This window comes from Malania oleifera, chromosome 6, assembly GCF_029873635.1.
Source record: "Malania oleifera isolate guangnan ecotype guangnan chromosome 6, ASM2987363v1, whole genome shotgun sequence".
Lineage (NCBI taxonomy): Eukaryota > Viridiplantae > Streptophyta > Magnoliopsida > Santalales > Ximeniaceae > Malania > Malania oleifera.
The window spans coordinates 42,217,913-42,231,514 of record NC_080422.1 but is presented as its reverse complement, the minus strand read 5'-3'; the positions used below and the strand labels follow the sequence as shown (position 1 = coordinate 42,231,514).

Here is a 13,602-nt window from a genome sequence, read left to right as displayed (position 1 = left end):
TGAAGAAAAACTAATAATAAAAAAAAAATTGAACTTTATGATGTTTAAGGAAAGAACCACAAAAAACAATTAAAAAAACAGAACGTTATGGTGTTTAATAAAAAAAATCATATTTAATGCATATGCTTTCTCTCACAACTAAACAAGAAAAAAGTAAACAAGAACAGACAGAAAACTGATAAAAAATTTTAAAAACTAAAATAAAACTAGATTTGACAAGATCCAAGACAAGACCCAATAGAAGTGAATTGCAGAACCAGACTACACAACAATTTAGTGAGTAAATAGTTGAATCCATCAACAATTCAGAGCATTTGTGATTCACTCACGAGAATCAAATTAATCTGATTCAAAAATCATACAAATCTCACAATTATGATCCATGTGATGTACTTTCCACATTATAAATAGCGGAAGAGATCTATCCCTCTAATTAGGTTTTCCAATTTACACAACATCCTCAACGTTAAATTAGAGCATAGTACTTAGATTTAAACCCTAAATGCCGCAGCCACCACCAAACTAAACCCTAAAAAACCACAATCCTCTGCATGTTACCACCATAGGAGAGCTGTGAGCAGCACCCCAGGCCTGAAACCAACCCAGAAGCTGCCAGTGAAACAGAGTCACCAGAAATTCCTGAACGAGATTGCATGTTCAGGAGGACAAAAACCTATTCGAAATTTTTCAAAACCAACACTAGAGGCACCTGCAGATGTTGCCAACGTGCCAAGCATTGAAACCCTATCGCTAGAGCTACACCCACATGCCCTCACAAGCACGTCGAATGCTGGCTACTCAGACTCCACATGCCAGTGAATGAGGCTTCATACAGCCATGTCTTTGGTCTGATCTGGTTCCACATGGTTCAGATCCCCAAATAAACCACATTAAGTTTTGGGTTATGGAGTTTAGTCCATTGATCCAACCTTTTAGTTGTTCATGCACAGCACTCTGGTTATAGTCTTGCGATACTGTAGGAGATATTTTGTCAGTGACTCAGTGATAGTTGAGTTCATTGGGGCCTGAAACAGTTTAATGTCGTTGTGTTGGTGGTTTGTTCTGGTTGTTTATCTTGTTTCTTGTTGGTCTCGGTTGTAATTGTATGTGTTGGGATGGAATTCATGAATCGCAAAAGTATGTTTCCTTCTTCATTTCCGTGGATTACAACAGAGATGTTGGGTGGATGTAACTATGTCAGCAACTGCCAGAGACAAACAGCAATCTTCAGAAATTCCTCGATGATGCTGCATGTTCAGGAAGACAAAATCCCATGAGATTTTTCAAAACCAATACCATAGGCACCCACAGACACTTCATCTGCCAAGCCCTGAAATCCCATGGCTTGGGCTACACCCAACGCACACACAGATCGAAGGCTTCAACTCCAACTCCATGTGCCGGCACATGAGGCTTTGTACTGCCATGTCTTTGCTCTGATCTGGTCCCACATGGTTCAAATCCCTCTAGTAACCATATTACCAAGTTTTGGATTATGGAGTTTAGTTCAAATATCAAACCTTTAGTTGTTCACTGGCAGCACCAGTATGACCATGCAGCACTGTTGAAGACTTTTTCTCAGTGGTAGCTGAGTTCATTGGGGCCTGAGACTGTGTCATCCTTTGTTTGTGATTTGTTCCAGTTGTTTCGCTTGTTTGTTGTTGGTCTTGATTGTATGCGATGGATTGGATTCCATGTATCCAAAGGAATGTTTCCTCCTCCTTTGCCACAGATTATAACATAGAAGTTGATGGAAGTGACTGTGTGCAGCAATCTAAACCTGTTGAGATCTATTTGACACGCTTAGACAAGTCCAAGCAATTGTTTCCATATGCACCTGACAATGAAAAATGAAAAGACGTACAGCTGCTGGAATATGAATTGATTGCCTCTTTATTGTGAAACTCGACGGAAGCCTAGATTGCACAGTTTGTATGGATCTGGTCCGGTCCAAGATTCATAGTAGTGCAGAGTTCTCATCCCTTGCTGACATTTATTCTTGCTTTCTTCATGCCTCCTCCAGCTCCCATTCCTCATCTCTTGGTTCTAGTGTTCAATCTTACAGCTCCAGAAGTTCCAAAGGTGGTTTGAGTGCCATAAAGGGACAGTCATTATAGAGCCCCCATCCCCCCCAACACACGCACACACACAAGTGAACACCTTGTGAACATACAATCTTGGAATGTTCATAAGAAACCCCCAAGCATGACCAATGCAGCAATCACTATTCCACCCTTACTATTTCAGCTATTAGAGAGTGCTGTCTTGTATCTGTTTCAGGGGAGAATTGAAGGTTCCCACGATATCATGCATCCCATCAAGATTTCAAGAAGAGGAAGACAACTGGTGATGGACTTGAGGCTGGTGGACTCTGCTACTTTTAGTTGCAACCTCCCTCCACTGCATGCACTGCTACTGCTACACCATTTCAAATTCTATGTTGCCAAAATCATCCTTCATTGGACAAGTTAAAAAACAGTTGGTTCCTAGTTCCAACTTTGCGTCTTGTGTTTTGCCTTGAATGCGAGTCTAACATGCTTCCAAAGTCAATAAACGGGTAGTCAGCCCTTTTGTGTTAGTTCATTTTGATGTTTGGGTCCTAATAGTGTCGTGTCAATGGGTTTAAGATATTTTTTCTATTGTGTAGATAACTACTCGATGATGGCTTGGCTTCATTTAATAAAAGGATTGCTATGAGTTATTTCATATCTTTTGTACCTTTTTTATCCTAAAATAAAGACTCAATTTGTTTTACCTATCCATATACTTAATAGCAATAACACTAAAGAGTACTTTAATACCCAATTCACTACAAGACTAAATCTGGAATGATTCATCCGCCATCATGTGCCCAGACTCCAAAAGAAAATGGAGTTGCAAAGAGGAAAGACAGGCAATATCCTCAAAGTCACTTCTACCCTATTTTACCATACGAATGTATCCAAAGAATTTTAAAGTGATGTCATGCTCCTTGCTTGCTCTCTTATTAGCAAAATGTCATCCTCTGCCCTTAGTGATAATAGTCTGTTCTCTTCTCAAATGCTCCGAGCACATCACACTAATATGCCTTTGATGATCCACATCTCAAGGACAGGCACTATAAGCACCTTGAACTATCCATGTGATCGTGAATCCTCACAACACAGGCACAACGACCCAATTATCAAGGATGGCACTCTACCACTAAGCTAAAAGCCCATTGTGGGAGCCGAGAAACCTCATCCCTCTCTTTCCTATTTACGCCCATTTCGGTGTGTGCCCATTATACGTCATAGTATTAAATTTCCATGAAATTGTCAAAATTTTCTTCGAAATTTCCGATTTCCGTCACCCTCGAAATCAGAAATGCGATCAATTTTTGTCTTGCACAATTTCCGTCAAAATCTCAACAAATCATTCAAAATTTATCGAAATCTTGAAATCTTTGCGAAACTTGTCAAAATTTTAACTATGCAATGAAATTTCCTCGAAATTTAAATGAGATTTAAGAGTGAAGTGAAATTTCTCTCTTAATTTATTTTATTTCTTTTTATCAAGAAAAAAGATTACTACAAGTGCTTTTGAAATTATATGAAAAAATAAACTTACAACAACATTTTATTTAGCCATTCATTTCTAAATTATCATTATTTGTATAATAAATAATATTTAATTGATTTATGAATTTCATTTGTATTAACTGAATATGTTTAATGCACATTATCTTACAAATAAGTTTGATACACATACTATATTACAACTTTTCCACCTCATACTCAACATAGATGTATTTAACTTATAATATATTAGTCCTAAAACTTAATTATTATGTCTATTAACCATTTCTAAAGTTTCACAAAGAATCCCATGCTTTACTACTGATTTCCATTATTTTTTCAAATCGATATCGAAATTGATATCAAAATCAAAATTTTCATCAAAATTTTCACATTTTTGGAGCTTTGAAATTTGAGCCAAAATCAAAATTTAAGACCTTGCCATCAATTAACTCTAAGTGGATAAGTTGGATCCTCATACAATCAAATATATTTTCCTAGGCTATTCTCGTACATAAAAGCAATATTGCTCTTATAGTCCTACTATGCATTGTTTCTTTGTCTGATGTACCTTTTTAAGTCCACACCAAATTATTCCAATTCCTTGAGTTAATGATTTCTTCCCTCTACCTTCTCTTTCAAATTCTAGTCTACTATCTCATGACAATCCTTTTCGCACATCATCATCTCAGTTTAATCCTTCTAGTAGCTTGGATCATCCTCATTTGTAAATATACATGTGAAAACGACTAAAGGATGAGAGGCCCCTCCTAATCTCAATGATACACCCTTGGTTTCCTCTTCTTATTATCCGACCTCCCATGATATTGACATTCATATCGCTATTTCGAAAGTGAATGCAACCGCACCTAGCATTCAATCTCTAGTTTTATGCTATGATTTCTTGCCATCTATTGTTTTGTTACCACTTGTAGATCGTCTATGTCAAAAGCCTTATCCTAATCTGGGTGGAAACTGCAACAATTGAAGAGATGCATGCCTTTCAGGACAATAAAACTTGGTGCCTCTTCTAGTTGATAAGCTAGATTTTGGATGTCATTGGGTGCACACCGTGAAGGTTGGCTCCCCAGAAGGCTTGTCTTGTCGCCAAAGGATCAAGTGTATAGTTTGGACTATTCCAACACGTTCTCCCCAACCCCAAACTTACATTGGCTTGAATTTTTTGTCTCCTTAGCTACCACTTGTCAATGGCCTTTGCATCAACTAGATGCGAAGAATGTCTTCCATCATGTTAATCTATAGGAAGATTTTGATATGTAGAAACCACATGAATTTTTTGCTCAAAGGGAATCAGCATTGGCATGTCCTCTCAAAAACTCCTTATATGATCTAAAGCAATATTTTGAAGCATTTTTTTGTAGGACCAATGCATTGGTACTTAAGTTTAGCTTTCAACAGTGCAGAGTAGATCACTATGTATTCTATCACCATATTGCTGCTATTAGAATTTTGCTAGTTGTGCATGTGAATGATATTGTGATGGTGATGATAATTAGGGAATTTAGGGTCTTCAAAGCCTAAAGCATTTTCAATAAACAACATTTTAGACCAAATATTTAGGGTCATGAAATAATTTTTGGTTATAGAAACATCTAGACTTGCTATAAGGACCATTTTGCCACAAAGTATGTTCAAGACCATTTAGATGAGGCTAGGCCATTGGTATCCTAACCAATGAGATGAGGCTGATATGTTGACCAACCCTATATGATACCAGATACATGGTGGAAAGATAAACCATCCCAAAGTCATTCTGGCAAATATCTTTTGCAACAAGTCTTGTATGTCAATTTCTTGATGCTACCTAAACAAGTCACTAGGATGTGATCATTCGTATCTTGAGGTACCTCAAATATGCACCTGAGAGATGTCTCTAATATCAGGATCATGATCACACTCATGCTATATAGATGCATATTGGGTTAGGTCATCCTGTGACAAAATATCCACAATTAGGTATCGCGTGTTTTTTTGGCGGTAAGCTCATATCTTGGAAGACTATGAAGCAAACTATGTTGCTTGGTCGAGTGATAAATCAGAGGGTAGGACATTAGGACCATGGTCCACACTACATGTAAATTGGTTTGGCTCAAGAACATTTTGGAAGAACTCTATTTTCCACAATGTCAGAGTACATTGTGACAATCAATTTTCCGATTCTTTTTTTTTTTTTTTTTTTTTGATAGAAAAATAAGAGATTTTATTGAAGGAAAGTGAAAATATGAAAAAAGGGGCATAAGATATAACTTAATAAATATCAAAACAGCATTGCCTGCCAATCAAAATATAAGAATGAAAAAGACAATCCTCTAAAGAAACCAACAACAAATGCCCACAACAAGGACAAATAGTGGATCTTATCCCAAACCATTGATGACATATTTCTTTCATGTAGATATACGTGTGTTCTACTCCAACCAAATCCCCCCAAAAAAGCCAAATGCCTGCACCTCCAAAATATTTCTACTCCTTCCCAAATCTAAGAGAGAGAGAGAGAGAGAGAGAGAGAACATCCTCCAACGACTCTGGACACGCCCAATTCTATCCAAAAATACCAATAAAGTACCACACACCATCCATGAAAAAGAATATTGAAGGTACAAATAAGACAGAATATGAACAAAACATAAACAACATACATCCAGAGATACAGCCTTAAAAGGCCTCCTACTCTTCGAAAAATTGCTAGAATTAAGTTTTTAAAAAGCACTAACAAATAACAGCCACGATCATATAGGGGACTCTGCCCTACCAAATAGTACAATGAAGTGGGGAAAACATTTACAAGGATCAAATGCCCAAAATAAATATTTGAAAGAATACACTCCCAAAGAATCGATGACCGATGACCTATGGTACATTTCAGAATGACAATTATGCTTCAATAAAAAAAATAGACCTAGTATTCACATTGCCTCCAATCTAGTTTTCTATGAGAGAACGAAACATGTTGAGATTGACTGTCATTTTGATTCAAATAAATTTTCTCAAAAGCTTATAGCAACAACTTACATAAAAGTCCGAATAACAACCTGCTGATCTACTCACTGAAGCTTTAAGGGGTGCTCGGGTTAAATCAATTAGTAACAAGTTAGGGGCATATGGTATCCAGCTCCAACTTGACGGGGAAATATTATTGGCTATTTAGTATTATTACCTATGTTAGTAACCGTAAGTAAGTGTGTCATGGTCACTGTGATGTATTACATAAATTATAAATGGAGAGGGAAACCTAACACTGTGATTAGGTTTTCCAATTTACAAAACATTGTCGACTAAAGCTAAAACCAAAAGGGAAAAAAGGAAAATTTATTGTCCTAAAGCAAATGCTCTAGTTCAAATTACCTCAAAAATTCCTCTCATTCTTTCCTTCCACAAGACACAAAAAATAGCAAACCAAGCACATTGTCACAAGATTTTCCTCCTACTAACCCCCTTTGAAGTTCCAAACTTTGTTTTGTAAAATTCCCCCCAGCAAGCCATTAGTATTAATCATGTGAAGAACTAAAGTGCAATGAACCTTTCAACAACTGTGGCACAAAAGACTCACCGGGGGGAAAAAAAAAAGAAATCAAAGAACTATCATCTTCCCAATTTCTAGCATCATGCCTAGGGCGGAGAATATAAGATTTAAAAGCATTCACCAAATGAACTCACTATAATTCATAAATAAATGAAAATCCCATGGAAAGGAAACCTCGTCCATTGAGTAACCAAGAAATTAGAGCACCTTGAAGATATAGCCAAGGAAATAATATGGAGAAGGGAGCATCTCAACCCAAATTTCTCCCCAGAGAAAGAAGATTGTCTCCAATATCTGGACAGAGAAGGGGAGATACTTAAGAAATTAACTTTGAAGAGGCTGCAGCATAGATACTTCCACTAACATCCCAACAAGGCAATTTTAAGAGCCATTCCCAACTGAAGAAAATGCTTTGTAGACACCATGCTTCAAAGAACCAAAAGCTGTACCACAATTTTAGGACTATTGGCATACTAAAATACCTCCCAGGCAATCAAATGATCCCACCTATCATCACCAAAACCAGACCATAAGAAACTCTCAACATCAGAAAACATTCTCTTTTTTGCAACCCTAACAGCAATCTTCAATTATTATTTATTATTCTGATAGCAGTCTCCAATAATTATACAACGAGGGATACAAGAGAGAGAGAGTAGAAAGTGAGGATAATGGATTTCCTGAAGAAATACAAACTTCCTTCCAACCTCAAAAGACTTGACTAGCCACCTGATATCTAGATTCCATGAGGAAACAGATCTAGATGTGCCCCTAATTGAAGATTAACTAAGCAAACAAGCCATATTCTTCAGGCGCACATGGCTATACATATATACCATCATTGCCACTCTCAACCATATAATCCTATGCCTGAAGACTTGGTCCGAAATTTTCAATAGAGAAATCACCTTCTGAAATTCGATCAACTCAGTCTAGGGGCAGAAAAACACTAACTGCAAATGCAAAAACCATATGGTATCCCTCTCCAATTCGATACCCTAAATAAGCCTAAACTCTCGAGCATTCATCACTCATGCATCAATAGCATTATCAATTTTTTTCATAAGAAAAAAAAAAAAGAGAAGTGATTAAATATGAAAGGAATTAACTGGATGATAAGAGGTCCTACTATGAAATGCAAAACGAAAGAAAATAGAACAATTTCACAATATCAAAGCCTGCCAATTCCACTGGAAATCCAAAAACGTATGTTCCTTCAAAACAACCAGTTGCATAAACCCAAAGAGAAACCATAAATGTAATCCTATCCCAAAGAAACAATAAACACATCTTCTTTCCAAGTCATTCCAGCCATGACCCTTACAAAACAGCATGCATTGTCAACTCCATTGATATTTCTAGAGTTCCATAAAAAGTTTCCATATGTACCACAATTTTAAGTTTTTTTTTTTTTCAAATTAAAGACAAATCTGAAATTGAAATTTCCCTTATTTTGGAATAAATCAAAATTCAAGACCATGCAGATTCCAGCTTTTTGTAGATTGCAATATAAAGCAAACATATAAATGCATGACCTCAAAACTATTGCAGTAGTGGGTTTAAGGATTGCTTACATCCTTCAGTCCAACATATCCTGTCTCTATGCGGGAGTTCTTTTCAAAAGCCTGGAATATGTTCCAACCCCACTCTTGGTATGTTTTGTTGCCAGTTAGACGCCAAAGGTAAAATAGTGATTCAATTGTCTCTGGCCTCAATATGTTCCATGATGTACCCACACTCAAATCCTAAAAATGTGATAATATGGAATTTCAATCAAACAGTGAAAAGATAATTTAACGTATATCAGAAGCAAATTAACTTACCTGTCCAGAATGAAATAAATAATTCTCTCCGGCCAATTTTGTTGGTGTTGACTGGTAGAAATTATAACATGTCCAAGCAAGCTGCACAAAATGGCATGAGGAATTTAACCAAAACCCTGATAGCTATCTATGACATAAGTTATCAGGCGTTTTAGGAGGCTAAATAGAAGTGTTTTATTAGTAAATGCACTGACAATTCATTAATTTTACAGTAGCAGAGTTGTCCGTAAATTCATATTCAATAGGTGGTTTTTTTTATATAAATGTAATAAACATTTTACTCTCTCTCTCTCCCACTCACTCTCTCAGAGTTCCATTCACAGTTTTAGATTACTGTTCACAATAACTGGCTTTTACTACTATTTGCAAGGAACCATACATTGATGCTGTTCACAAATCTCTGTCTTCTCATTACATCACATCAGAGCCTTAAAGTCTGATTCTCCCAAGATTTCCGCTGTGTTTCTCTCTCTTGTAAACCTCATTTTCCTTCACTACAGGACAGAGAGTATAAGAGCGTATAGAATGCAGAATCTTTCTCCACACTGATTTGTTTGTGTGCATAAACAATTGATTGGAGTTAGCTCCTGGTTGTATGGGTTTGTGTGTTATATATGAATCTTTTCTGCATGAGTCAGAAAAGAATCTGAAGTGTTAAAGTGCTGTGTGCTAGTCATGCCCTGTAGATTGCTGCTTCAGTTTAGACACCTGCAACTTCTGTGTTTGGCGTGTTGAAGGGTTTGTTTCTTATCTCCTATAATTTGTAGAGAATTTTTTTTTTACATGTAATCTCCTAGGAAATTTTTCTCAGTGACCCATGGAAAAATTGAGACATGGCTAATCAAATATCTCCTGATGGAACTGATTAATGTATGACTGCAAATCATCAGTATAAAGTCGGATGACAAAATACTGTATAAGGTTGAATGACACCGTATGAAGTTGAATGACAAGACATTGAGCCTACTATGCTGATGGATGGAATGACAACTCAATCTAAAAAAGAGCATCCATGGGCCACAAGGCACCCCACTTTGCAAGGGTAGGGGAAAGGTCATCACAGTGTATGCAGCCTTACCTCTGCATTTTATGCAGAGAGGCTGTTTCCATGGACTCAAACCCTTGACCAACCGGCCACAAAGGAACAGCCTTACCATTGGTCCATCATCCAAGGCCCGCCCTCCATTCATGTTGAAATTCTTGTAAAATGCTCAATTCCTTTTCCCATTCATCTTAAACAATGACTATAATCAACTAGGATATATATACAATAAGAAAGTTTCTTTTTCAGGGTAAAGTACAATAAAAAAATTATACGTACTAAATTTTTTTGGATAGGAAAAAAATATTAACAGAAAAACCATGTACAGTATGGAGAACACGATGTTCAAAAAAAGTAGAAAAAAAAAAAACACACACACACACACACATACACATACACACACAGAAACAACCAAAGAAAAAATCAATTATAAAACAGCTGCCCTCCAATCTTTTTGAAGGTCAGGAGGCAACAACCCCAAAAAAAAAAACCAACAACAACGACAAGCCTTAAGTCCCACTAAGTGGGGTCAGTTATATGAATCCTTTTCTGCCAATTCACATACTCAAGGGCACTTTCCAAGTCTAGCTTAAAACCTATTAGATCCTTTCTCACTACCTCACAATTCTATCCTGCAACAATCAACGAGAAGATGTGTTAACCTTAAAAATTCTAAAAGTACTGTCAATCCAAATGTTCCACAAGGTAGCAAACACCATGCACTCCCACAAGGCCTTTCCTTTTCGGTTTAGCCAAACCCCCAAAATCTCACTTGCAAGAAATCCCCCATGACTCAAGGAGCCACCCAAGATTCACCAAAACAAGAGAAGAGAGCACTTCAAAGAAAGTTCCCCATCTGGCAATGAAGGAAGTGATATGCATTTGTTCCATTGAATTCACAACATATAGAGCACATATCAGGTGTGATGACCTTGTAGGGTCTTCCTACACTGTACCAAGTAAAGCATTAAAGCCCATTATGAGAGGGTTCATATAAATGTCCAAATCTTGAAAGGTACATTTTCCTTGCATGATGTAGCTCCAAGGAAAATAATCAGAAAAATGGTTGGTGGAAGGAGTTTTAGAGAGGAAGGAAAAAGGATTTAGTAGTAAAATACCAGAAGAATCCCCTTGTCAAACTCTCTCATCATCCCTATTTGATGGAATGAAGGAATCCAAGACATTGATCAAGGTGGTGAGTTCATCAATCCCTCTTTTCATTAAGACATTGAAGAAACTAAAAATAAGAAAGAGAACCCCCTCCAAAGAAAAGAAAGAGCTGATACATGCATTGTGAAGAGTGGAAATCTTAAAAAGAAGGGACACCATCATCTCCAACAATCTCTCACCACCCCACTCTTGGACAAGTTGATTTATAATTCCAAAATGTTCTCAAAAGTTTTCAGCATGTTAATAAATCAACAAAAATTTGCAGCATCATCATCAAGAAACAAAATAGTGTCTTCACCAAACTCAAGATGTGACACCCCCACCTCCTCCTTCCTAATTGATAATTTTCTAACACCAACCCCACCCCCCCAAAAAAAAAAAATGTCAGCTACAAAAACACCTTGCTCAAAACACCACAAGCATAATAAACAAAATCAGAACAAAGAATCCTCTTGCCTAAAACTTCTAGAAACACTAAACTACTCTCTTGTTTGACTGTTAAACAATATCTGAAAAATTTGTCGAGCTCTAGACTCTAATCTACTTCCTTCTCACAACCCAAAAACATTTCCTAACAATAACTAATATTTGAAAAACCCCATGCTAACCATGTCATAGGCTTTCATTATATCCAACATAAAAATAAGCCAATCCTACCCCTCCTCTTCACATCCTCAACCATCTCATCAACTATCAACACTGCATCAAGGATTTTTCTATCTTTAACAAAAAGTAGAGTGAGTTGTGATTACCACTTACACAAAATCTCTCTCAATCTTTTGGATAAGACTTTGAAAAAATCTTATAGAGACTAGTGACCAAACTACCCACACCCTGATACAACTCTCCTTTTTAGTTATAAGTGCTAAAAAAATTGGAGCTCACACTAGCAATCCACCACCCCACTACCACAAAATTCCCCCCCTAGAAAGTCATTTGTATGAACTCTCAGCTGTCTTGAAAGAAAGCCATTGTGAAATCATCATGACCAAGAGCATTTTTCCCTACTAAACTCAATACCACTTTTTTAATTTCTTCAACCGAAAAAGGCCTTTGAAGCATGAATTTGTCTCTCTTTTCTTGACAAGTCTCACAACTAAAACGGATTTCAAGTTGGCCTAAAACAATTCGAAAGACATGTAGGAAAACCATTTCCAAACATATGTATGGAGAATTTACTTTGTAACTCATAAAAATGAAAATGTAGTCACCATAGTAAATGAAGAATGAATGACATTTGTATGAGGTCTCAACTTAATAAATACAAACAAAAAACCACATGCATGCAAAAGGACATTGTCTAGGACAATGAGAGTAGGGGGAACATGTATGCATAAGGCACATGCATGCTTAAGGCCATTGCATGAGCAAGGAGCACATGTATGCATGAGGAGCTAGGCCATGTGACAGCCCGTAAGACTATATTTCTATTTTTAGGAGTTACAAACTAAATTTTCCATCCATATCTTTGGGAATGGTTTCCCTACATGTCAAATTGTCAAATTGCTTAGGGCTAATCTCAAATCCATTTTCAATTTTTTCTTCCTATTTTCTTAAGTACAAAAAACAAAGGTGATGTAGAAACATGTTCACTAGACTGTTTTTTGAAAACTGTTTTCCCAAACAATTCCCCGAAAGACCATTTCTAGGGATCTGCCAGTGATTGAAAATGAACCAAACAGTTCTATTTTCCACACTCCCATTTTTCTTGTTGATTGATTTTGTCGAATTTAGGAGGAGAAATAAAGCAAAAGGTTTTGTGGCATCATACATTTCTTTGTAGTCATACGGGTAATAGTCAAACAGAAATGTCTAGATTTTTTGAGATCGTACTAGTCAGCACTGAATTCTATCCAAGCTAACACTCGGCACTGCGCTAAAAACCAAGACAAACCAAACAATAGTTTTCCCCTCTCTATTCTCAATTTTTTTTCATTTTGAGGCCTCTTCACCATTCTTTTACCCTTATCTGGTAGTTCAGATTGGTCTAGAATGGTTCAAAATAGTTCGAGGAGGTCCCAGGCCTTTTTCACGAAAAACAAAAAATCCCTAGTTCAAGTTTCTCCCTTTTTCTTGTTTTTTTTTTTCCCTCTCTAAAATTTTCTAGAATTTTTGGGTATTCCTACTAATCCCCATTTGTCATCTTCTACAATTTTGAAAATAATTTTTTTTGAAAAAAATAAAATAATTAATTGGCGTGTCAGAGCATGCGCAGGCATAGGAACGGGGAATAGAAACAGACCCATTTTGTCGCAGATGACTTTCAAATGAAAAATGGTAAACACATGCCTGAGTAGCCCCCATGCTCAAGTGCATGCATGCACGCACCCACCTATACCAAAACGAAGTCATTCCATTTGAGTTTAATAATAATAATATAATGCAAGCGGACAAAACAACATCACTTTGCACCACCTCATCCCTTCTTCTTCCTTCTTTCCTACAACATGTCCCCTCTCCCCCATAACTCCGGAGGAAAATATGCCA

The 13,602-nt window shown here is 36.8% G+C and overlaps 1 protein-coding gene across 1 annotated transcript in view; it reads right to left on the bottom strand.

Annotated features, from left to right (window-relative positions):
• Positions 1–13,602, bottom strand: part of LOC131157556 (mannosyl-oligosaccharide 1,2-alpha-mannosidase MNS1-like) — a 78,474-nt gene that overhangs the window by 10,754 nt on the left and 54,118 nt on the right. Inside the window, exons 12-13 of the mRNA XM_058111797.1 lie at positions 8,904–8,984; positions 8,655–8,825 (exon numbers count right to left, since the gene is read on the bottom strand). Of these exons, the coding sequence (XP_057967780.1) occupies positions 8,655–8,825; positions 8,904–8,984 (252 nt within the window). The remainder of the gene's footprint in view (positions 1–8,654; positions 8,826–8,903; positions 8,985–13,602) is intronic.